The 24,208-nt window shown below is 39.8% G+C and overlaps 1 protein-coding gene across 1 annotated transcript in view; it reads left to right on the top strand.

Moving 5' to 3' along the window:
* ANO2 (anoctamin 2) overlaps positions 1–24,208 on the top strand; it is a 147,007-nt gene that overhangs the window by 101,190 nt on the left and 21,609 nt on the right. Inside the window, exons 15-19 of the mRNA XM_056515366.1 lie at positions 8,358–8,432; positions 13,999–14,200; positions 17,826–17,937; positions 19,163–19,220; positions 20,084–20,184. Of these exons, the coding sequence (XP_056371341.1) occupies positions 8,358–8,432; positions 13,999–14,200; positions 17,826–17,937; positions 19,163–19,220; positions 20,084–20,184 (548 nt within the window). The remainder of the gene's footprint in view (positions 1–8,357; positions 8,433–13,998; positions 14,201–17,825; positions 17,938–19,162; positions 19,221–20,083; positions 20,185–24,208) is intronic.

The raw sequence follows: 24,208 nt of genomic DNA, 5'->3' as shown, positions 1-24,208 counted from the left end.
ATTTTGCCAACTTGCTTTATAATAAATCCAAATGAGGCTTTTCAAAGCATCTTTCAATAGATCTGCATTTTAATACCAACTGCCAAAACAACTGTTTCTTCAGAAAGAAAAAAAAGGAGAAAATAATCTGGGTTGCTGGTAGGAAGTAGTCCCCTGGAGAGCTTTGTGTGTTTCCTACACAATTTTAACATACATATATAACTGGAATAAATATTACCTAATTCAGCCCAGTGTATGAGTAGTTATCATTTCTCTGTTTGGAAGCTGGAAAGGACTTGCAATTAGATTGCTATGGATCAGGGGAAGTTCAGGTTGGAAATCAGGAAGAATTTGATCACATAGAGGGTGATTAGACATTAGAAGGGGCAGTGGAATCCCCACCTCTGGAGGTATTTAAGGAAAGACTGGATGTGGCACTCCTTGCTCTGGTTTACTTGACAAGATGGTGTTTGGTCAAAGCTTGGACTTGCTCATCTCAGGGATCTTTTTCCTACCTGATTAGTTCTGTGATTCATGAGGAAGTCACTGGCAATTTGATACCATCAGAAATGTGTATATATATATATATATATATGTATATATATAATCCTCATAATGCCAAAATGTATGTATTTCATTACCCTTCCAACTCCATTAAGGGAGTTTACCTCGTCTTTGCCTTTCCTTGCTTTATTGACACCTGTTAATTACTATTCCATACTCCCCCACTCTTGCTGATTTTTGGGGGGAAGGCTGGGTGTGTGAAGGTACGTGGGTGCTCATTATGGACTTCTCCTTGCTATAGACTTTCTGCCTTATTAGCCAAACAAAATATTTTCCCTGGAAATGGGGTCAGAGCAAGGGGCAGTGCCAATGACAATGACAGAGAAGGCAGGGGCAGGACTCTTGTAACTCCAAAATTTGTCTTTTTGGAGAAAATGGAGAGAGCTGGAGGCCCCTTGCTCTTGTATCCTCTCCCATCCTTCCAGTCTTCCATTTGCTGTTTATCCAGAGCTCTTTTCTGCACGTCATCTCTCTGTTATTGGTAAAAGTTTGCCTCTGTAGATTGTGTTCTGCAACTGCATTTCAAACACTATAGCAAATTCAAATGTTACAATACAAACTTAATTAAAACTTTACAGCTGGTCATAAATACTCTGGAGCCAGGGAAAGAATTTTACATAGCCACATCCCCCTTTTAATCCTTTCTCTACTCCTCAAGCTTTTCATTACCAGCTTAAAAACGTTACTAAAATTTACACCACTGTTCTCTCCTCTGGTGCTGGTGTGATCCTTCACAGTTTGTGTAAGCTAAATTTGAAATTGCAGCCCAAGGAAGCTGATAATGTGTTGCATGTCTTTGTCTCACGCTTTGTGTGGGGATAAGTGGCTTCACATGGAGCAAGACAATGGAGAATCATGTTTTAAGTGTGCAATGCCAAAGCCTTACAGTGAGATCTTGCTTCACTAATTCTGTGATGATTTCACAGCAGCAAGATGTTCAGTCCAGATTCTTCCAGCTAGGACACTGACACAGAATTAAGCCAGAAAAGCTTCAAGGGAAGATGGAAAGGACATCTTTCCTCAGAGTCTTGCACTAAATTCATGTTTTCCAGAACTGAAGTCATAAGCTCAGTTGAATTTAATTCAAAGAACTGTAATTTATGCTTTGCAAATCACAAAATTGCGAACTGCCTTAGTTCCATTGGGCCCAATTTGCTAATGTGAAAGTGTATAATAAGATTAAACAAGTGATTTTAAAGATAAAATTCAGGTAAACTGAGACTAATAGACTTGAAGTTACAAAAGATAACATAATTTTGCACAATTTTATATTTTAAGAAGAGATACTGCAAGTAGTTGGCAACTGATTGTGTGACCAATGGACTCATACAGAGCTGTTAGTCCTTTGCTAAAAATAATGTACAGAGAGAAACTCTTAAATTAAATCACTGCCAGTAATTTAAATGGTGCTGAATTATGGGAACTACTAAAAGTTATTTTTTTTTAAAGTTATACACAATAAATTGTTTTAAAATAGGTTGTGTTTATTATTCCATTAACTTCTCCATTAGATGTTCACAGTTTACATGAGAAAGTGTGAAACCACCATTACAATAGTGGTGCTCTGGATTTCAGGGTACAAAGTGGAGGTTGGAAACACAGTGAAGTCCAGGAAATTGAATTTTTTTTTTTTTTTTCTAAAGTCAGTCTTTGAAACTCACTATGTTTTCCCTGATATTTCCATGTCCAGTCAATATCAAAGCATATTAAATTGATTTAACCATGCATAGTAAAGTAGGCACATGTCTGGCTCAAAATCTGTCTTCCTTATGCTTGATTATATTTATTTAAGGGTATTTTAAAGCCATATGTGGAATTTATTTACATTCTTTGAGACTTTTCAGGAGATACACTAACAAACAAAAGCTAAGCAGGTGACAGGGTGTCCCTTCGTGCCCTGAGCTGAATTTGTGACATTCCAGCACCACCTTCTCTGCTATGGCAGGTCTGGGTACCACTGTCAGTCAGGGGCTTTGGAAATCCCACCAGATGTATTGGTTCAGCTGGCCCTTTGCCTCCTCAGGATCAGCCTCATCATGATTTATTAACCATCTACAAAGAGCATTGACAAACAATGAATATTTATGACTACAGATGTAACCCTATTGTTTGTGCAAATTACAGTGTTTTCCTGGTAATATTCTGAATGGCTTCAAGTTGACATAAATAATTCATACTTGTAAAGCCATATGTTAAACTGTCATTGTAAAAGACTAAGTGCTGCCAGTTTTCACTTGAACCATATGTAAATATCAAGCACTTGATATTAAACAGTGATATAAAGTCTAAGCACCTTAATGCCACTTACACAATAAAGATTGCAATATGCCACAATGCATTGAGTGCCAGCATCAAAAGAAGTTTAACTGCAGCAGAGGAACCATTTTTATTCCTGAGTAAATTACAGCATATTAATTTAACCAAGTCTGACTTTACAGATTTAAATTACAGTGAGAGCAGACCTCCAGCCTTTGTCACTATTACTGGGTGAAGGAGATAGCTTGAAATATTTCCACAAATCTTCTGCAAGTGGCTAGTTTTTATCAAGGTACTTGTTGCATGCACGTGGCATACACTTACATACATTCAATGTGTGTGTGTATATATATATATGTATACAAATATACTTCTTGATAGCAAGAAGTGCTGAAAAACTCTCTGTACTTTAGGTAAGATTTAATAAACAAGTCCAAACAAGAAATCTATCTCTTGAACATTCTATCCTGACTCTGAGTGAAGGCAGAAGAAAAAAGATAGCCACTAACACCAAGTCAGATGCCCATGTCAGGGCTGTAGCCTGTGAGAGATTTACTTCCAACCCCATTACAGGAGAAGAAATACAGCTGTGGGCTTGGCTGATCGTTCCCATTCTGAGGGAGTGGTCTCAGCCAGTTTAAAGCCAAGAGGTGGCCTGATCACAGTTCAGAAGAGCCCACAGCTGACCTCCAAATTTCTGCCAGTAGGTGCTCTTAATTGACAAATTTGCAGCTAAATGCCAGGGCTGGAGGAGGCAAATTCAGCTTGGAAAGAAGCCATACATTTTCAACAGCTAAGGTGGTTAGCAGTTGGAATGACCTAATAAGGTTTGTAACTGACTGTTCATCACAAAAACGCTAGGGCTGTGATTAGAGGTTTTTCAAAAAATTAGTTAAATTTATTATCCTTATAGCAAAAATCATCTCAAGAAAGTTGTGTGGTTATAAAAGAGACTAAGACTGGGTAGTTAAAAATAACATTTCTTAGCCTTAAAATCCATTAATTTCCATCATCCCAGTACTGAGCCTTGCACACACTTCTCACAGCTCTCTGTTCTGCATTGCTTCCACAATTTAGATTTAGAGTGTGTCCACTAAGCTCTGCTGAAGCTAATGCTGTGTCTGTGCTACTCTGCATGTTTCAAAGACAGCAAAAAATTTTAATTAAAGGTTTTGCAGTTCTTCATCTGTCTCCAAATGAGTCTTGGCAGTTTGTTTTCCCTGTGCAATCCTGAGACAGAACATTGCTCACAGAACACAACCACATTTACTGTTAAAATGCCACTGCTGCTTGATTGAGAAGATTAGAAAATGAATTTTTCTCTTTTAATGAGTTTTAAACCAAAAGCACTTTCTTGCACTTCTGTGGGAGTGTGAAAGTAGAACTTCTAGATTCAGGCAGGCATAGACACAGGCATTGCAGATGCTCAGCATGGCAGCAGTTTTTTCTTTCCTCACAGAAGTCTGAGGGTAATACAAGCCCTCAAAAACTTTGAGTCCCAAATACAGGCTAAAGAATCCCATGAACTTTGCCAAAGTTTCTTAATTGCAATGACCACCGTGGCCACTGCAAGATCCCAGAGATGCTGATGGTCCTTGATTGTGCTTCTTTTTGTGTCATCACCTGGAATTGATTGTTTTCCAAAACTGCCCATTCTGCAGGCTTTTTCTGGCTCATAATTTCCAAATGGCTCTTTTTCCAAAAGCTCTTTTTCCAAAGGATCATTTTCTCCTTGTCTTAAACTTATTTCAAGGCCAAAGTAAATTACAGGGACCCCTTATTTCAGAAGCAGCTCATTTCATGCCTTGAGCCTGCAGTGCACAGGCAGTGCTTTAGGTGTGACACAAATACAAAAGGGCTATATTTGATACCACAATTCATATTTCTAGATGCTCACTTGAACAGTGCTGTTTTTACACAAATTATTTGTATTGATGTAGAAATTAAAGTAAAAAATCTACTAAGAAAAGTGCAGTAATAAAAATGGCAATTACTTATTTGAAGCTTCCTGGGCATACTCAGAGGTGAATTTCTGGATTTTGTGATTGGAAATATAATTTTATAGCTTATTTTTTTGTTGCTAGCAGTGTAAGACCTTAGAGAAGAGTCCTGGATTTTGTTCTTCTTTGACCACCTTTTACCAAATTCCAGTCAAGTATCACAGCTCTGTGCAAGTCCAGTGAAATAACTGGGATCACCCAAGTGCAACCACAGTGAAGACCCTGAATTTCAGCACTGGAGCTACAAAGCAGGATGGAGAAGAGAGAAAATCTCTGGCCATACTCCCCAAGTGCAGGTTGAGCTGGCATTGCTGATGGTTACAAACACCTGCTTGGAGGAGGTGTTGTCTTGAGGGAAAATATCAATTAATAACTGAAATACTTGTGATCTGAGCAAAGTGGTTGTGGTTTAATTCACAGAGAACTGTTTTCAAGAGCTGCCTGGTGCTGTCCAAGTGCAGGATACTTCCAGGTTTCCACAGCTCAGAGGCCCACCCACCTGAGGATGCAGAGCTGGAACTTTGCTGTGTTAGGTAACTCATATGGAAATAAACCATCAAGAAAAACATAGAAGGGGTTTAATTTTATCTTTCTTTCTTTTTAAAATATTTTTTAATTTCATTTTTTATTTTTTAGTAGGAAAATAGTTGTATCTCTTCAAGGAACACATTCAATGCAGAATTAAACATTAAAACAGGAAAACATCACTGCACACACACCAAAACCTGCTTTTCCCTACACTAGAATTGCTAATCCATCATTGTTTTGAAGGAATATGAAAGTAAGATTTTTAAAGTAAATTTTTTAGTTTGCCTTTGGCACAAAACCAAACAATTTCTATTGTGAGGTTTTCTGTCTGCACATAAATATTCCCCTGCAGCACAGTTCATCTTGGAGAACGTTCCCCAGCATAACATATGTGTCACTGAGATTGTTCTTCAGATGATCCATTTCATCTTGTTGCATTAATAAATACACTTTTTGGACTGCTCCAGATAGAGGATTATACATCCCAGCTCCTGGCCCTGCACAGACACCCCAACAATCCCACCCTGTGCATCCTTGAGAGCGTTGTCCAAACTCTCCTGGAGCTCTGGTAGCCTTGGGGCTGTGACCATTCCCTGGGGAGTCTGTTCAGTGCCCAACACCCTCCGGGGGAAGAACCTTTCCCTGATATCCACCCTAAACCTTCCCTGACTGAACTTCATCCCATTTCCTTGAGTCCTGTCTCTGGTCACAAGAACAGAAGGTAGCTTTCCACTGCCTGGATGGACTGGTAGCTCTGGGATGGATGAGGATGAACTGGGAAAAACTGAGGTGGACTGGGAGCTCTGGGAGGAACTGGGAGCAGCTGACACTTCTGGGATGGACTGGGAGCTCTAGGATATTCAGTTAAATTTCCAAATTTGTTTTTGGCCACGTATGCTAAGTGACTCAGTTTCTTCATCCAGCATTTCCTTTCTTCTCGTGTTGGCTTAGCAGCTCCTCATGTTGTTCAGATCTCTCTTTGGCTGAGTGCTACAGACCATGGCAAGCTCCTGGAAAAGTAAGGTTCAAGGAAGAACATGTATGGAAGAGCTAGCTGAGAAGGCCTGATGACCATCCTGGTGCAACCCCAGCCAGCAGCCACTTCCCAACAGCAGGATCAGGGAGAGAATGGGAAGGGCAAAAGGGAAAGAATCCCTGGCTGGGATAAAGGCAGCTTTATAGCAGAACAAAGCAAGGAATTAATTCCCTGCTTGCCATGGTTGGGCAGGTGTTCAGCCATCCCCAGGAGAGTAGGGCTCCTATCACACTCAACAGTTCCTCAGGAAGACAGACACCATTACTCGAAGCATCCCTCCCTCCTTCTTCTCCCCACTTTATACACTGACGATGAAGCCATAAGGTTTGGAATGTCCCTTTGGTCATTTGGGGTCACCTGTCCTGGTTGTGTCTCCTCTTAAATTCTTTCAGCAGTGTGGCAGCAGGGAAGGCCTTGGCTCAGTAAAAGCTCTGCTCAGCAATAGCAAACCCATCTCTGTATTATCAGCCCTGTGTTCAGCACAAGGCACAGCCCCATACAGCCCTAGTGAAACTGTAAAGTATGGTGTCCTTCAGGCCTTCTGGGAGTAGAATCCCTCAGAAGTTCTTTATGTCCTGTAGAATTGCTGAGTGGTAACAGCCAAAATGCAATGAAATGCTTGTGTGCATTCACAGGAATGCTTTCCCAAGTACACTTCCAGCTACGTGCTGGACTCTGTGTGTCAACTGTAAAGAGGATTTTTGTGCTGCATACACTGGGCCAAATAGTTGGTGCTTCTGACTGGGTTTGCTGCCAACCCCAGAGCTGCCAGGACTGTCCCAAAGGAGAAGGGGGTCACGAGAGGGGCTGCTGAGTAATGCTCCTTCCCTTCCCACCATGGCAGTGGATATTCAGGCAGGATTGTGTCCTAGGTCTAACTCCACATCCTGGTTAGAAAATCCACAGCTGCATTTCTGCACTTACATACTGCATTCCTAATTCTGCTTTTTCTTACAAAGGCACAATGCTCCCAGATTTTTATGTTTATCCAAGGGCAATTGTGCCTAAGAAATGGCTTATTGGAAACCTTTGACCTGAGTTCTAATCTGATTTAAATTCATTTGGATTCAGAATCACTCTGGGCTAACTCCAGTGTAAGGGCAGTGCTGGTCCATGGGGCAGCAGTGGTGCTTCACAGAAATACCAACAGCAGCTGGCTTTGTGTCCTTAGTTAATTTGATTATATAGTTTTAGTTTAACTTAAACAAAGCAGCGACCTTATTATTATTTTAAGAAACCTATTTTGAGAGGAGGGAGTCATATTTCTCACATAAATCCATCTTCAAATGTCTTCTTTAGATGTACATGCAGCTGGGGCTGGAGTTGAGTTTGTGTGGGGAGGGGAAAAGCATACTGGATTTCACTGATCACAGTTGCTTTAAATTATGCAGGGAAGAGGGAGATGCTGTTTATGCATGAAGAAAACAAGGCTGGCAGCAGAGATCAGAGGGGGCTTGCTTTTGTAGTTTCCCTCTGCTAGAAAACAAGTACCAGGGGAAGGATTGGGGTGTCTTGCAAGAATTATCTGAGGGTCACAGTTGATGCTTGTGACCATTAGAAAAAAAAAAAAAATCTGTGTTCAATGATAGCCAGCATTTTTATCATGGTATCTATCTCAAGCACTTTACAAGAAGCAATTCAGAATAAATGAATCCTGCTTTCCCTAAATGTAAATTAAGGTCAATCTCAGGTATTTCTCCTGATATGAACTTTAGTAAGAGTTGAATACATGTTTTCAAATAATAAATCATAGTTGCATATGATATTTTCTGGTTTTTGCAAACATCTTCTACATGTCTTATTTACTCTTCCCCTTCTTCATCTCAAATTAAAAATCTGCTTTAAAATATCAGTGTTCTAAATTGTGTAATATACTTCAAAATCACAGCAGAGAAACTGAGAGTGGCTCTCAACAACAAATCCTATCAATTCTAGTATTTCCTATTGTACAATTCTGTCACATCTGTTATTTTGTTTTTGTGTTTTGCCTACAGAATGAAAAGGAGAAGCTGACATGGAGTGACCGCATGCCTGGATATGCAGCGAACTTCGGGCTGATTTTATTTATGGTAACACAATCTGCATTTCTGCTTGGTTACTAGATGTGGGAAACTTTGCCATGAGCATCTAGAAGGAAACCCTTGAATTGCTGCTCTCAAATATGCTAAAAATCTGAAGGTGAGGTCAGTTTGGGAGAAATACTAGGAAAGTTCATGGAACTCAATGCCTGCCTCCACCTTTATTCTCTTTTTCCAAAGGCTGCTTGTGGAAAGGCTGACTTTCTGTAATGCCAGCAGTTCATTACACAAATTCTGCCTCTCCCCCAGGGTTTCTGCTCCATCTCTGTTATCCAATGAAGAGATAACATTGATATTTAGTAGTAAGCACAGTATTGCTTATGTTGATCACAGTGACATTTGGAAAGGTTGAGCCTTGGAACAGGTGATATCCAGGTGAAATAAATCAGTTGCTGAGAAATGTTATCCAAGACACATTCAGGGATGGACTGTACAGTAGGTGAGGAAGATCATGGTACACAGCCCTCCCTTGGGAACAAGAATCAGATGTGCAGGTCAGCCTCTAAAGTGGGGATACCATTGTCCTAGTCAAAAGTCAAATTTCCAGCAAAACAAACACATCATGAAGCTGCTGGACTTTCTAAACAGCAACAGGAAGGCTTGGCTAACAAATCCCAAATTACATGGTGAAGGATCCCATTATCCCTCTGGTTACAGTAATTACTGACTGAAAGCTTCTGTTCATATCTACAGCCACAATAAAATGGCAATAAAATAGGCTTGTTTACACTATTGCTGTGTCTAACTTGGGAAACTCACTTGGGGCCTAAGTTATTTTAAGACACTTAAGTGTACTTCTAATTTACTCAAATTTGCATATACTGCACCAGATGTCCAGTGAAGATTTCATTTCTTTTGCTGACAATCAAATGCTCATCTTGAAATTTATTTCTACATCCTTATAGATAGGTTCATGTGTTTATGAAGATGTATGCATTGCATATTTTCTGTACATTGTAGATGTGTCATTTATGGATGTACTTGCAGCATTTTGAGTGAGTTTACCATCTTGAGGCCATACCCAGTATTTGCTTTTTAGACAGAACCTCTAAGTGGCATCATGACTTCATTTAGAGCAGACCACACTGAGTCTGACTAAGCACACAGCCCTGATTTAACTTTTACAAGTCATTCTTTTGCAGACAAGGTGCTTACATGTACTCTTGACTTTCACCACATGTTTAAATCTCCCCTAAGCATGAGCTTAAAGTGCTTTCCTGACTCATAGTCTAGGTATTACCCTCCCTGCTTACTGTAACATCTCAGAGAGATTTATAAAGGGTTATTTCCTACAGTTTGTGAGATGTAAAATGCAGAGCTCCAATTCTTCAACTCCTGCTCGTGACTAGTGGAACTAGGCTGACTTTCACCATCTGGCAAAGTGGACACAATGATTTTAATTTTGCAATATTTTGAGCATTATTTATATGTAAGTACCTACAGGAGACAACTTGCAAACCATGCATGAAATTCAAGCCAACTCTTGATGAGGGAGAGCATGCTCTGGATATTGCAATCTGCTCTTTACTGGATGGGATGTCTCCCTTTTTCCTGCTAGATTAGTTAAACAGGAATAGGAAAGATCAGACTGAAGTTTTGTTGTCAGTCTGTCCTTATTGGTCTTGTTAAGCTCTATTATTATTACTCACATTGATTAATTATTTTAACAATAAGACCTCAGTACAACATAAATAATAAAATGTTGGATTTGTGTGTGTATGCAGGGGTACTCAGACACAGACCTGCACACAAGTCATAGCAACTTCTAGTGCTGCAGATGTGATTGTTGAATTTTTAATGTTACCTTTTCCAGGCCAAAAGTGCCTGGTGTTCAAAATCTATAGGTGGTTTCCATGAAGATTTCTATGTTGCTATAGAGAGATCCTGTTTTGTTCTGTCCCTCCTTCTCTGAGCTTTACACCCCATACTTTCCCTAATGATTCTTGAAGGTGGTAATGGTTTTCTTAGTGTAAATTATTCCCTTTTTATTTTTATTTTTCGCCTTAATTTCCATACTTCCCTTGTGTACTTCACTTTTGTGAATCCTCTTTCAAGAACTGTGTCATGGTATTTTCCTTTCTTTCTGGCTTTTCCTCTGTCTGTATTAAGCTAGGAATGCTGTTTGTCTTGTTCAAAATGCAGGTTGAAAAACCCACTGTGTTTGCTTCTCTTGCCCAGTCTTACATCACCAAACAATTCCAAGGATTGTTTCACACATGTATGGATGCTTTAAAATCTGAGCACAGTCCTTTTGTTGTACACGAAGCCTCATTGGACTGCAGAGGGGGCAGAAGATCCAAGTCTGATTTAAGCTCTGCATTTTGCAGAGATTGTAGAAAAGAAGTTCACAAGTTTTATTTTTGCAGAGTGAGATCAATGGTAGCAGATCTGGGCTCAGTTTTTCTCGAGGGTGATTAACAGTAACACGTCACAATTTATAAATCCCATATTTAGCAGGCACATGTTGTGGCAGAGATTTCTGAGCTGGTGACAAAGACACTGGTAGTGTTGGAAGAGAGCAGGGTGGCATGGAGCAATGCATCACTGGGGCTTTTCTTTGTTTGGCTCAGTCAGAGGAAGGAAGAAAATCAACTTGTGTCATGGCAGAAGAGTTCAGCCTCTTCCACCCTATTCTCACTCACATGGTGTAATACTTGACTCTAGAATAGCCCTACTGGGGAGCCAGAGAACTATCTGGACATTAAATTGTTATCCTACTTGGATGGAGGTAGCAGCCTAGCCCACGGGGTTTTATAGCTTCCTTCTCAGCTCCAGTTTGCTTTCCTGTTTGTCTTCATTCATACCAGGCTCAGTAGGTGACCTTTTCTGCAGCCAATTTTCACATCTGTTTCTAAGCAGCTCAGTCCTGGACGGACTAGTTCAGCTATTCAGGGAAGAAACTGCCATAAGAGGGGGGAGGATGGCCAGAGGGAATGCTGGCAATGGCAACAAACCCCAAAGTGGGCACCTGAACAAATGGTGGCCTGCCTGATCAGGAATTTGGGCAGAAGAGGCATTTTCAGGAATGAGAGAAATGCTGTGAAGATACAGGAACCATTCCCCCTCAGTGACTGTCTGGGGAGTGAGAACTCTGCTCACAGTCACTGTGCAGTCCTACAGGCCCTCCTCAATTTTCTCTTCTTGCTGGATGCACAGATAATGAAGACTCCTAAAGGAGTGTTTTTCCATCTGTGTCTAAGCAGATGTTTAAAAACAGCTGAGCAACTGAGAGTTTCTGAAGCCCTGGTGCTTTTGCAAAGCAAATATTTTTGTTCTTTAAGCAAATAAAACATTTTTTTTCCCAGTAATTTCGAATACCTTGCTAGGGCACTGCATGGATTGAAAAGGTTGCTGCTCTCTCATCCTCAGGGCAAGGAGTCCCTAAAATTCTTTGGTCAGGTTCAAGAGCTTGCTATTGAACTTTCATGATCTGAAATTTCCTTTTCTCTATTTAGTGAGGACTATCCCTGACTCTTCTTCCTATACTGTTAAGATAGCATTCCTAAGTGGGAATTTGTGATGGGGAGAGGTGTGTGTGGAGGCCCAGGGATCTCATCAGCTCCAGAAAGAGGCATCCAATTTCTGATTATCCTTGTCCACCACCATAGTGAAAAAATTGCAAAGAAATCTGCAGGGAAAAGAAACAGGAAGAGAGTATTAGGAAAATTATTAAGAAGAAGGAATCTGTGACTCAGATTAAGAAAAAGGAGCTTAAGGTGTCTGTAAAGGTGGAAGGTGAAGTAAATTAATACCAGGTGGTGCTGTTTTGTTTTCTTTCTTTATTGGGGATTTTACTCTCTACTTTAGTGATTGTAATGAGGAAGCAAGGAAAAAGTTATGGTCCTTGTGTTCCTGCACCCCTTCTGTCACAGCAAGGTAGTTCAGCATTTTTGTTGTTGTTGTTGTTTTTTGTTAGTTCATTTGGTAGGTAAGTCAAAACAAAAATAGATATAAAAACTAGAAATATTTCCTTGACACAATGAAAACTACAAAACCAAAGGAAATAATATTTCATGTAATTTGAAAAGCTCTCATTTAAAATATTTCAGGTTCAGGCTTTTATAATTCACCTACATCTCGTTTAAAATGAATGAAACAGTTCTTTAAAAAGTAAAATTTCCTTAAATCCATATTTTGAATCTGGGCCCCTAGGTGCAGTTTATTAATTGCAGTAGTCTAATTTTTCACATTGAGGTAATCTCTTTCATCTGAGGATCTCAAGATGTTTTACCTAAAATGCTGAATGTACACTAGAACTCTTGCTAAAGGCAAAAATGAAAGGGAAAAATGTACCTTCTCCCACTTTTGTGCGGTGATGATGAAAATTGTTTTATTGATTTTTTTTTTTTTTTTTTTTTTTATTCTGGATTGGTTTAGATTTTGATTTTTTTTTTTTTTAACCAGAATACCACAACCCTGTGAAATTCAGTTTCTTCTTGTGGGAACTTGACCTTAAGTAACAGGGCAAACTTTCCTCATCTCATGGGTCAAAGCCAGCCCATGAAGGATGCCAGGGATACCAAGTGATTTCTGGGACACAAATGTAAAATGAAGCCCTAACTACCCTGCTTAGGTCAGTCTTAAAGAAATAACAACAGTGGAAACTTTTTATTCTTTAATTTGTAAGTTGGCACTTCTGCTGTGCACAGGTGAAGCTGTTTGAGACAGTAAAGCCCATTTACCTGACTGCACATAAATATAGGTCCTTCAGTCCAAGCCATCTGAATCTATAGCCAGGTAAAGGACCTTACTTAATCCCTGCTTTGGAACCCAAAATGCCCAGATTTCACTGCATGGATGACATGTGTAGCTTTAGTCAGAATGGACATGCCCATCCTCAGGAATCCATGGAATCAGTATAAAAGAATCACAGATTTGGGTTGAAATGGACTTTAAAGGTTATCTAATTCTAACTCCCTTCTGGGGCAGGGATGCCACTCACTGGATGAGGACACTCAGAGTCCCATCCAGCCTGGCCTTGGATACTTCCAGGGATCCAGGGGCAGTCACAGCTTCTCTGGGCAACCTGTGCCAGGACCTCACCATCCTCGCAGGGAAGAATTTCCTCCTGAAATCTAACAAAAAATGTCCTCTTTTGGTTTAAATGCATCCTCCCTTTTCCTACCACTACCTGCTGATGTAAAAAATCACTTCCCCTCTTTTTTATGAGTCTCCTTTAGATGCTTAAAGGTGGTGTAAGGTCTCCCTGGAGCCTTCTCTTTTCCAGGCTGGGCAATCCCAACTCTCTCAGGCTTTCTTCACAGAGCAGCATCTGAGCATCCAGCCCTCTGAGCACCATGTTTCAGTTTGGAGTCGTGCATCCATTTCCTAATTTCTTATTTCTGTCCCTGTTTGTTGGAGAGCTTTGCATCCTTGCCATTTAATTCCATCACCTTCATATTATCACCTTGCAGTAAGAACCAACGCTTTGATGCCAGTTCATGGAGCACACCCAACCTCCCATGGAGCACACCCAACCTCCCAGCCCATCTTGTTTCCAAGCCATGTGTTCACTTGTTTCCCAGGTGAGCTAAGCCATGTGCTCCTTTGTCTGCAGGTGATGCTGGCGTTTTCCGCCGTGTTCGGTGTCATCGTGTACCGGATCACGACGGCCGCGGCTCTGTCCTTCAGCACAAACGAGACAACCAGGGCCAACGTCCGAGTGACCGTGACTGCCACTGCTGTCGTCATTAACCTCGTGGTGGTCCTCATCCTCGATGAAATTTATGGAGCTGTGGCCAAATGGCTGACGGAAATCGGTAAAACTGCCGCGCCACGTTCCTCGTTCACCCGCGGATTGGCGCCAGGGGGGTGCAAGGAGGTCCAGGAGGAATATTTCCTCCTGGAGAGGGTCAGTGAAAACATTCAGGCCTCTCAGGTACCTCTTGGCTGCTAAGAGCTGCAGAAAGTCACTGGGTTGTTTAAAAAATGGTGATGCCTCTGAGAAAGTTACACTGCTGTTATTTCCCTGACGAAAGTTTTAACCATTTCCTTACTGCTCAAATGAATTTTTTGTTCCATTCTAGGGGTATGTCTGAGATGGACGTTTTATTAATGATTTCTATTGCAGTTAGTGGTTGGGCTTTCAAAATTCATTTTAAACATCAGAATATTGTTGCAAGCCTGGCTATTTATTTCTTTTGAAGGGCAGTCATTCCTTTCACTACTATAGAGGTTTAGGCCTAAAGTATTGATTTGTAATATACATTACATTAGACTAAAGATGTTTACTAATAGGGATTTAGGTTTTGTTTTATTATATAAATTAGACCAAGGATGTTGATTGCATGAGATTACTCTTAAGACTTCTGTTTCTTCTCAATTTCTCAGTACTCTTTTAAATTCACAAATGAAATCATCTCTTTCAGTCCTATTTTTAGCAGAACATTACAGACTACAGTTTTGCAGTTGTTAGAGGCCAAATCCTGAATTTTGAAAGTATGGTCCTGTTAGTTTAGATTAAGTTCCTAAAGTATTTGAAATAAATGAAGACAAAGCAAATTGCCATTTTAGTGGGTTAATTTGTTTGTTTATTTCTGTTTTGCACCAGGCATTGGGCAGATTGTGACAGGGTTACACAAATGGACTCTGTTCTAGTGGCATAAATAAGCTCATTTATGAGCTGTCTGAGCCAAAATTTTACCCAGATTTTCATCTTTCACATAAGTGACAGGCTGCTAATTGTGCTAATTGACCTGATCAATTCTGTTCACTGCACCAGGTAAGAAAGGGCACAAATGTTAAGGGATGACACAACTGTGTGGAAAGAGTAGGAAAATATGAAGATGAGACTTCTCCAGCAGCTTCTAGGCAGGAGCTGGGAAGTGCTAGGTGCTGCTATGGCCTCTCTTTGGGAAGTACAGGAGGAAAAACTCTCACTTTGAAATGTGCATCAGGCTGAACTGTGAAAGAAAAAATTTCTTACTTGCTGATTATTGTCCCCCTGTCATTTTGCATTTAATTCTAATCCTATCTTTATTAGGGCAGCATTCCTAATCAACCATCAGATGTTTTGTTTAAGAAGGATCCAGTCAGAATAATCTCTAGTGCTACAAATTACATGAGTTACAAAGTTCACTCAGGCAGCTTTCTCCAGCACTAGGCTCAGATGCCAAATGTAATCAAAATGTTTTAAAAAATTACAATTCATGCATGCTGATAAATGCTGCTTAACTTGTGAACTCTCATTTTGCTGAGAGGAGAAAAACATACTCAATTCTCTTGTCACTCTGCACTTAATCCACAAGCTGAAGAACACACTTGTTGGGCTGAAGGAGAAGCTCTTGACAGCTTAAGTTTCTATTCCAACCCCAAGTACACTTGAATCTCTGTTCAGGTGAAAAATACATCTGTAAGCACAAGAATAGCACTATGGCTCAATACCTCCTCAATCAGTGCCTTGAGGAAAAGAGAGGAGTTTTGTGGTTATCAATACAGAGAGGATGGAGCAGGACTCCTCTGGGCCCAGCAGAGTGGGCACTGGTGTCCTTTATCCCAGATGAGACCAGCCAGAGTGCAGATGGTATCCTGCTATCCCAGGAAGAATAGATAATCTTCAGTAATCAGACAAATTTACATCTCACTTGTAACCCAGAATCACAGGATGGTTTGGGTTGGAAAGGATCTTAAAGCTTATCTTGTTCCAAGCCCCTGCCATGGCAGGGACACCTTCCACTATCCCAAGCTACTCTGAGCCCCATCCAGCCTGGAACACTGCCAGGGATCCAGGGACAGCCACAGCTTCTCTGGGCAGCCTGTGCCAGAGCCTCACCACCCTCACAGGGAGGAATTCACTGAGGCCAAGGAAGAGCCAGTGGAACAGGGACAAAATGAAAGCTACTCATGTAGCAAAGGCAGCAGCTCCTTCAGAGAGCTAAGACCATTCCACCCTTAGCTCATCTCATCCTCCACCTGCAAATCTCCAGCTGCCTAACTCTGGCATAACAACCCAGCACTGAGTGTTTCATTTTTTTGGGATGAGGGAGTTTTTCTCTGTTACTAATGCACCTATTCTGGCTGAATTCATTTCTCATGCAGCACACCCAAGGAGCTGGAGAACAAATTCTACACATGCCTCTACAGCTATGGTATAGGATTGTCTGAGGAGCCTCTGGGACCATATATGGTGTGCAAATGTTCATCCAGAGGCTGAGCTCATCCTTGGGGGGGTTCTCTGTAAGCAAAGTTTAGGATTTTTCTCCCTCAAATGAAAAGCTGCACTTCCATTATTCAATATTCCTGCTGCCCTGAGCTTTTGTCTTGCTGATCTATTCAGTGTATGGGATCACCTACAAATTTTTGAAGGTTTAATTAAGCTTTTTTATACATATTGGTGGGTTATGCTTTAGGGCTCATCAGGTTGGGCACTGATATTTTATGAAAATGTTATTGAAAGTATCACAGAGAAAGCCAGGCAGTGAGGGCTCATTAGGCTTTTCTATTCCTTTAGTTCTAAAATTATCTCACTGTTTCTTTAAGAAAAACATCCCAAAACATGAGGAAACAAAACACTCAAACTCTGCCCAAAACAAAACTTTACATCAGTATTTTTAATGAAGTCCTTAAGCCAGAGCTCTAGATCTCCTTATTATTCCACACTTTTTTTGTGCCACAGAAGTTCAGCCAAGAATGATGAATTTAATAATAAACTTATCTTCTTTCACATTAGATACAGCTCAGGATGAGCAGAGAAACACAAAAGTTTCACTCATATAAAATCTTTAAAAATGATCTTGCTATGAGTTTGAAAAGCCTCTGTCCTATATATGTGTTTTCTGCTGCCAGAAAATTTTCACAGAAATTGAAAATAGATCTGGGAACAGCGTAGTGAATACTGAAAATATTTAAACTAAGAAATCTTGAAATACAGAACATACATAGTGAATTGTTAGCAAAAATATTCCTCTATTTTGCACTTACTTCACTTAATACCTCATTAAAAATATATTTAATCTAGTGTTTAGCATCAACCATATCAACAATCTCACCACAGTAAAAAAGGCTTGTGGACTACAAGTTAAGGATGCCTTTAAAGTGTTTTTTTCTGGTTGAAAGTCTTTGTATTTTCAGCATTTCTCAATTGAGAATATGAATATTTTTTTACTTTAGTCGTGTAACTGTGTAACTGATCTACTCATGTATGTTAATATCCATATATACAGCAAAGTAATTTACAGTGATTTTGCTATGTGGAATTGAATATCTCTGGAAATCAGGACTCAGTGACAGACCTAGTGACTTTGGTACAAATTAGAGGTACAGAAGAAAAATTAATATAAACCTAAAGTTTGAAGCTTGCTTTGTTCTTTTTGTATGTGTTTGGGGATTCAGTGATTTTTATGTTCTTACTGATTCAGTTCTCTGGTTTACATTTTTTCCCCCCAGAAATACCAAAAACAGAGAAAACTTTTGAGGAGAGACTGATTTTGAAGGCATTCCTACTGAAGTTTGTGAATTCTTATGCATCAATTTTTTATGTTGCCTTTTTTAAAGGAAGGTAAGATAAATATATATGTATATATATAAATATATATGTATATATATATTTCTGTATAAGTATGTCTATATTAGTGGATCTGTGTTTAAAAATGGGCACAAAGGCCTGGGACTGATCATCTTTACCAGCTCTGAAAAAATATCATTGACAGGGTTATCTAAAGTTAATAATTCATTTTAGTTTTAAAAAAACTCTTGTTTTTATAATGAATGGTGCTTACAGGCCTGAACTTTCCACAGTTTAGCAAATTTTCCTTGAAGCATCATTCAGCAAAGAAAGGTCTTCCTGTTTCATTTAAAATTACAGAACTCTTTTTTTTTATTGCTTTCTCATTATTTTGCATTATTCTCCTGTATCAAATTAAGAAACAGTTACAGTCAACTGGCAAATGAAGTGATTGACCAAAAAGCTAATTCAGCTGTCCTGCTAAATAAGTGTGACTTCCTATGGGCTCAGAATCCTTGTCTTATGGGACCCAGTCATCCACATGCTTTTGAATGGGAAGCTTAAAAAGATTCTTTGCTAAAACTTTGACAAAAAAAAAAAAAAAAAAGAAAAAAAAGAAAGTTTAAAACAGCCTCTGGATTATGTTTCCTACCATTTTGCTCTTCCTTTTGTAGACTGTAAAGTTTGTAAATCTCTGCTCTTCACTAATCATATCCAGCACCTTTCATTTAAGGATTAATGATGCTTTTTTGCCAGCAGTTGCAAATATTGTAAGACACCAATGAAAAAAGTCACCAAAATCTCTGTTTTTTGTCAATATTTTTGTGTTGTATGGTTAGAATAAAGTCAATATCATTGCTTCTCCTGATGTAGCCAGAAGAGTGTTGGCTGTGCATAGATGTGTAAGTAATTCCATTCAGGGCATTATTCACATGTAATTGAATTAGGATATGTATCCCCAAGTTTATTTGCCATCTCTAATCAAGAGAGGGGTTTATTACTATATTGTTTTAGCACCAAAAAATATTTTATTAAAATTATTTTATCCAGATGTAGAAAACCATTTGTAGAGGTCTATTGCTTTGAAATACTCAAAGCTGAATAGGTGCTGAGCCCTTGAAAATTCATGTTGAAGAAGCTACTTCTGAAATATTGTGGCTAATACAAATGAATAATTTTGATTTCAAACTTTTTTTGTGTGTGTGTGTTTTTATATTAAATCATGGTGGAAATTTTTTTTCTCTTTTTATATTAGTTTATGTATTTTTATTGCTTTCAGGTTTGTTGGCCGTCCTGGTCGTTATGTGTATGTGTTTGAAGGTTATCGGATGGAAGAGGTAGGTACATGTGAAATTCAAATTCCAAATAAAATCCTTCCCACAAAGAAATATGTGTACAGTGCTCAGTGGACTACAGACAACAGGGGAAAAATAGAAAACACATGCTAAAACAAGAGGTTAAATCTTCAACTTGAACAGGCAAAACCCAGGGTTTCCATCCAAGAAAACTTTATATTCTTTCTTTCTTTCTGCAGTTTTGATTATTTCATGGTCTTTCTTAAGTGAAGCTTCACCATTTCTGTGCTTCCCAACTGGGCACTAAGGCACAAACATTCCATGATTTGGTTGAGGCCCTTGGGAAATGTGAATCTGCCTTCCCATTCTGCAGATCACTGGAAGCTTGGCAATTTTAATAGCTTAAAAACCTGGAGCCATTTTGTGCTAAACCTATAAACATCTCTTTTCTTAAAAAACAATCCCTCATGAAGGGGATTGCTGTGGGTATTCCCTTGAAAGCTGAGAGATGTACTCAAGGTTTGACAGCAAAGCTGACATAAAAGTCTTTGCAAGATTGAAGGTTTTCTTTCCCCCTGGGAGATATCAGGTTGGAAGAGTATTGGTGATCCTGCATTATGTTTATTACATTGATTACATAGTAAATATTTTTAAAGGAGATATAGGAGCCTCAGGGCACAGTGAGTTGTTTCAGAGCTCTGCATTTTTTCCATAATGCAGTTTTATGAGTGGAGATGAAATACCTTGCCAAGCACAGATTTGCAGTGATGGATGAACTCCATGATTCCACACAGATTGGTGGCAGGGACAGTGGGCTCATGGAGACACTGGGAGCTCTCCCAAGGGAGTATTTTTAAATTAATTCTCTTAATCCCTTCACACTCTCTGGTTTTATGTAATTGCAGTGTGCTCCAGGAGGGTGTCTGATGGAACTCTGCATTCAGCTGAGCATCATCATGCTTGGAAAGCAACTGATTCAAAACAATCTCTTTGAAATTGGAATCCCGTACGTATCCCGACCTTTTCCATTATGTGTTATTCCTATGGCACAGTAAATCAATGCCTTGATCCTTATTCAGCTAAATGGGACTTTTGCTACTGCCTCCAGTGGGTTCTAATTGAATGTGATGATAAATCACATTTTTGGTTGTGGTGGAATGATCTGGTTGTATTTTATGTTGAATAATTGGCTATATCTTCACTAAATGGCTAAAAAAAATTATGGAATATATGAAATAATTGATTTAAATTAATTTTAGTAACCAGGGAAAACAGGCAAGGTATGATAGATCTCCTGGGAAGTTTCAGAGAAGCTTTCAGGACAGCAGCATTGAATACAAATTAGCACAAAGTAGAGGGAGATAGTGTGGGGGAAAGTAATAGCCCATAAAAGATGTTAAAATCTATTACTTGATCTATGACTGTTTTATGGGTTTAGGGATGAAATCCACACATTTCCAAGGTGCCTTTATGTCATTCAATGATGATGCAGGAGCAAGCAGAGACACTGACAGCTCAGTGCCTTTCTGCCATGGGCTGCTTCAGCGCCCAGTCCCCTGCTCCAAATACAGCAGGAAAACTCTCCCTGCCTCTCACCAGTGCCATGGGGATCTCCAGGCACTGGGAATCCACTGAAAAGTCCTGGTCCTGCCTCTTGGGAGGTTTACTTTGTGCTGGCAGTGGCCTGTGAAATGTTGGAGATTAAGAGTTTGGTTTAGACATCTCAGCTCCACTGAGATGAGGCAGAATCTTCCAACTCTGGTGTCAGCAGCTTTTGGGTCACATCCATAAGGCTATGGAAGATGGTAACTCGAAATCAAGAGGAGTGATTCTTAAAAGATATTAAATATATTTCAAATGAGCCCCTTTACTCCCTTTTCTCAGCAAGAACCATTTTTTTTTCTTGCAAGGAATTTAAATAGAGGGAGAGAAAAAATTCCCAAACAAATCAGATGTAGATTATGGATTGTTTCATTATTCTTGTGTCAAAGTTCAATAGGGAGGCCTGTTTTCTGTCTGCATCTCATTGAGTTTACATTTTATTTTGAGAAAAGGGTGGTAAATCATTCCCAAAATATCTGACATGTTGAAGGCTTAAAGCTTTCTCAGTGTAAACCTGCTGTAATTTGTTTCTCGTCTTCCAAAAACTTACTGCTACTGGACTTTTTTAATGGGGATTTTATGATGTTACAAATACTGTATTTATTATTTTTGACTTATGAAAGCATAGGCTGATCCAGTCCAAACAGAAAGTCATGTCCAATTATTTTTCATTTCCCTCCCTTCCATGCAAGAATGCAATAATTTCATCCCATTTTTCTCCCTCGGATCTGCTCCCTCCACCCTTCAGCCAACAAACTGTGGTGGCCTCAATTTTCAAAACTGTTTAAAAACAAACTTACTTTCATCCTCCCCTTCCTAGATAAATACCTCATTTCAGTCCCAGTGCTATCTTGCCGTGCTGGAATAAACATATCTGCTTTTCCTTTGCTTGTCTCCATTCCTTAAAAAATTCTGTGTGTATCTGTAGGGCTCAGCCCTTCTCTTTGGACCTGTTTGTACCAGAAGAATCACTGAGCACTCAATTAAATCTGATTTAACCTTCTGTTCCTACATGGACCACTGCACTGGTGCGGGCTGGATCCTTAAGAGAACCAGCAGCTGCATTTTTCATGCCCCCTTGCCTTGTGCCTCTTTGGAGGGACTGAGAGTTGGGTGAATAACACAGATTCTTCCTTTGGCTCCCTGTATTTTCACTGTGGGCAGAGTCCAGGTGCTGCCACCAACCTTCTCCCTATGGAGAGGCAGAAGGGGATATCATAAATGGTGATTTGTTCCTCTGGTGAATCTGGTGCTGTCTGCACATCTGTAGCATGCAAGCACCTCTCTGCTGAGTTATCTGATAACACTCATCAAAGAAGTTTTCTCCCCCACTGAAGTCTCAGGATTTCAAGTTTCTTTTTTTAAGAAACCTTTTGATTTCACTCACCAGAAAACCCAAGTTTTAGTTGATTTGCAGAAATCCCAAATCCCATTTTCTTCTATTTCTCCTCAAAAAATACTGGCAAGTAGATGATAGAGTAAGTGTGCAAGCAACAGGCATCCTTTATGTTCCTAGAACCCCAAATTGGAAAGAATTGGAAAACTTCTTTCCATGTCTTCATTCTGCTTTATCCATGGTCAGAACTGGGTGAAGAGAGAAACTTCAGATGGCAACCCTGCATTTTTTGGGGTCATGGGGGACACATCCTTGCTTTTCCCTTCAATGTTTCTGTAGAAACTGCTGCCACAGCTCTGATAGATGTAACTGCTGGTCTCCTAAGCCTTGTGTGATTTCTTTTTTTTTTTTTAATTTCTGCATCCAGCAATAGCAAACCAGCTAGGTAAATGCAACAAGATTTGAATTGTAAGAAACTAAGCCCTCTTGAACTGAAATGTGTGTTCTGTGGGGCTGGAATTCACAAGTTTAACAGATGTAAATATGCCACAGTTCACTCAGATGTGTCACATACCATCATTCTTTTACTGTTGCCACAGGAATTGACCCTAAAAGGCTGCAGGGCTTGAAAGCCTTAACCCAGAGTTCTTTTAAGACCCTTTTTATTCAGTTCTGGTTTTTTCTGAGCTTATTGAAAAAAGAAAACAACCCATCCATGTGGTTATTCTATTACTCTTTGTCTTTGACCTTGGTGCTAAACCCTTAGGGTGAAATCCTGGTCCTATTGAAGTGAACAGCAAAACTATTGAATTTAGTGAGGCCATGGTTATGGCCCTTTTATTCAGCATCAATTTTCATCACTTCCTTCAAAATATACATAAATATGCTGGATGAGAATACCAAGAGTTAATAAAATCCATTTAAGACATCCCTTCATAACTATTATCTCTCATGTTGTTTCTCACTTTTGCTAAATTATTCTTAATTAAAGGTTTGTGTGGTGTTTTTTGCCTTCTTTTTCCTTTTCCTGTTTTTCATTTTTGTTGTTTTGCTCCGATTGAGAAACCAATAAATCCCAAACACAACTGAAACTCCTGTAGAATCCAGGATATCTAAGTGTGCCAAGGAAGCATGGCTGTACCAAAAATTTGAGAGAGAACAAGTTTTGATACTTTTGTTCTCCCCCTTCCTCCTTGCACCTGTGAATATGAGAAAGTATTTCTTCATGTGAACAGACTGTAGGAATATGACTGAAGAAAAGCCTGGATCTTCAGTAAGAAAGAAAATTAGAGGTGAGGACACAAGAGTCTGGGTCACTGCTCTTCCTTTTCTCCAGATACAAGTGCTCCAGCTACTCAACCTAAGAATATTTTCTGTTTAGCTTTCTCCCTGCACTTTTTCCATTATCCTACAGATCAACAAGCATCACCTGGAAGGAGAGCCTTAAAAAACCTACCTGTTATAAATAATCCTTTGTTCCTGGCAGCTGGATTCTGTTTTCTTTCTTTTCAAGTGAAACCTCGACATGCATCTCTGTTCTAGCAAGTGTTCATAGAATCATGGAATCACAGAATGGTTTGGTCTGGAAGAGACCTTAAAGATCTCCCAGTTCCATCCCCTGCCATGGGCAGGGACACCTTCCACTATCCCAGGTTGCTCAGAGCCCCATCCAGCCTTGCATTGGACACTTCCAGGGATCTAAGAGCAGCCACAGCTTCTCTGGGAAACCTGTGCCAGGGCCTCACCACCTTTACAGAAAGGAATTTCTTCCCACATAAACCTGCTCCCTGTCAGTGTGAAGCCATTCCCCCTTTTCCTGCACTCAATCACTGTCAATAGTCTCTCTCCATCATCCCTGTAAGTTCCCTTCAGGCACTGTGAGGCTCAATTAAGTCCCCTTGGTGCCTTGTTTTTCCAGCCTGAACAGTCCCAATTGTACAGCCACTGAAGATGCAAACACCTGTGCCAACAAAGTCCTTTTCCTGCATCTGTCCTCTTTCTTGCCCTCCAGATGTCCCATCTCTTCCTCCTCTATCCATTCCACTCTGTGTCACTCCACAAATTTCTCATTTTTCCCAAGTCATCATCATTC

This window comes from Oenanthe melanoleuca, chromosome 1A (assembly GCF_029582105.1).
Source record: "Oenanthe melanoleuca isolate GR-GAL-2019-014 chromosome 1A, OMel1.0, whole genome shotgun sequence".
In the NCBI taxonomy this organism is placed as follows: domain Eukaryota; kingdom Metazoa; phylum Chordata; class Aves; order Passeriformes; family Muscicapidae; genus Oenanthe; species Oenanthe melanoleuca.
The sequence above is the reverse complement of the archived record's forward strand: the minus strand, read 5'-3'. Positions and strand labels throughout refer to the sequence as shown.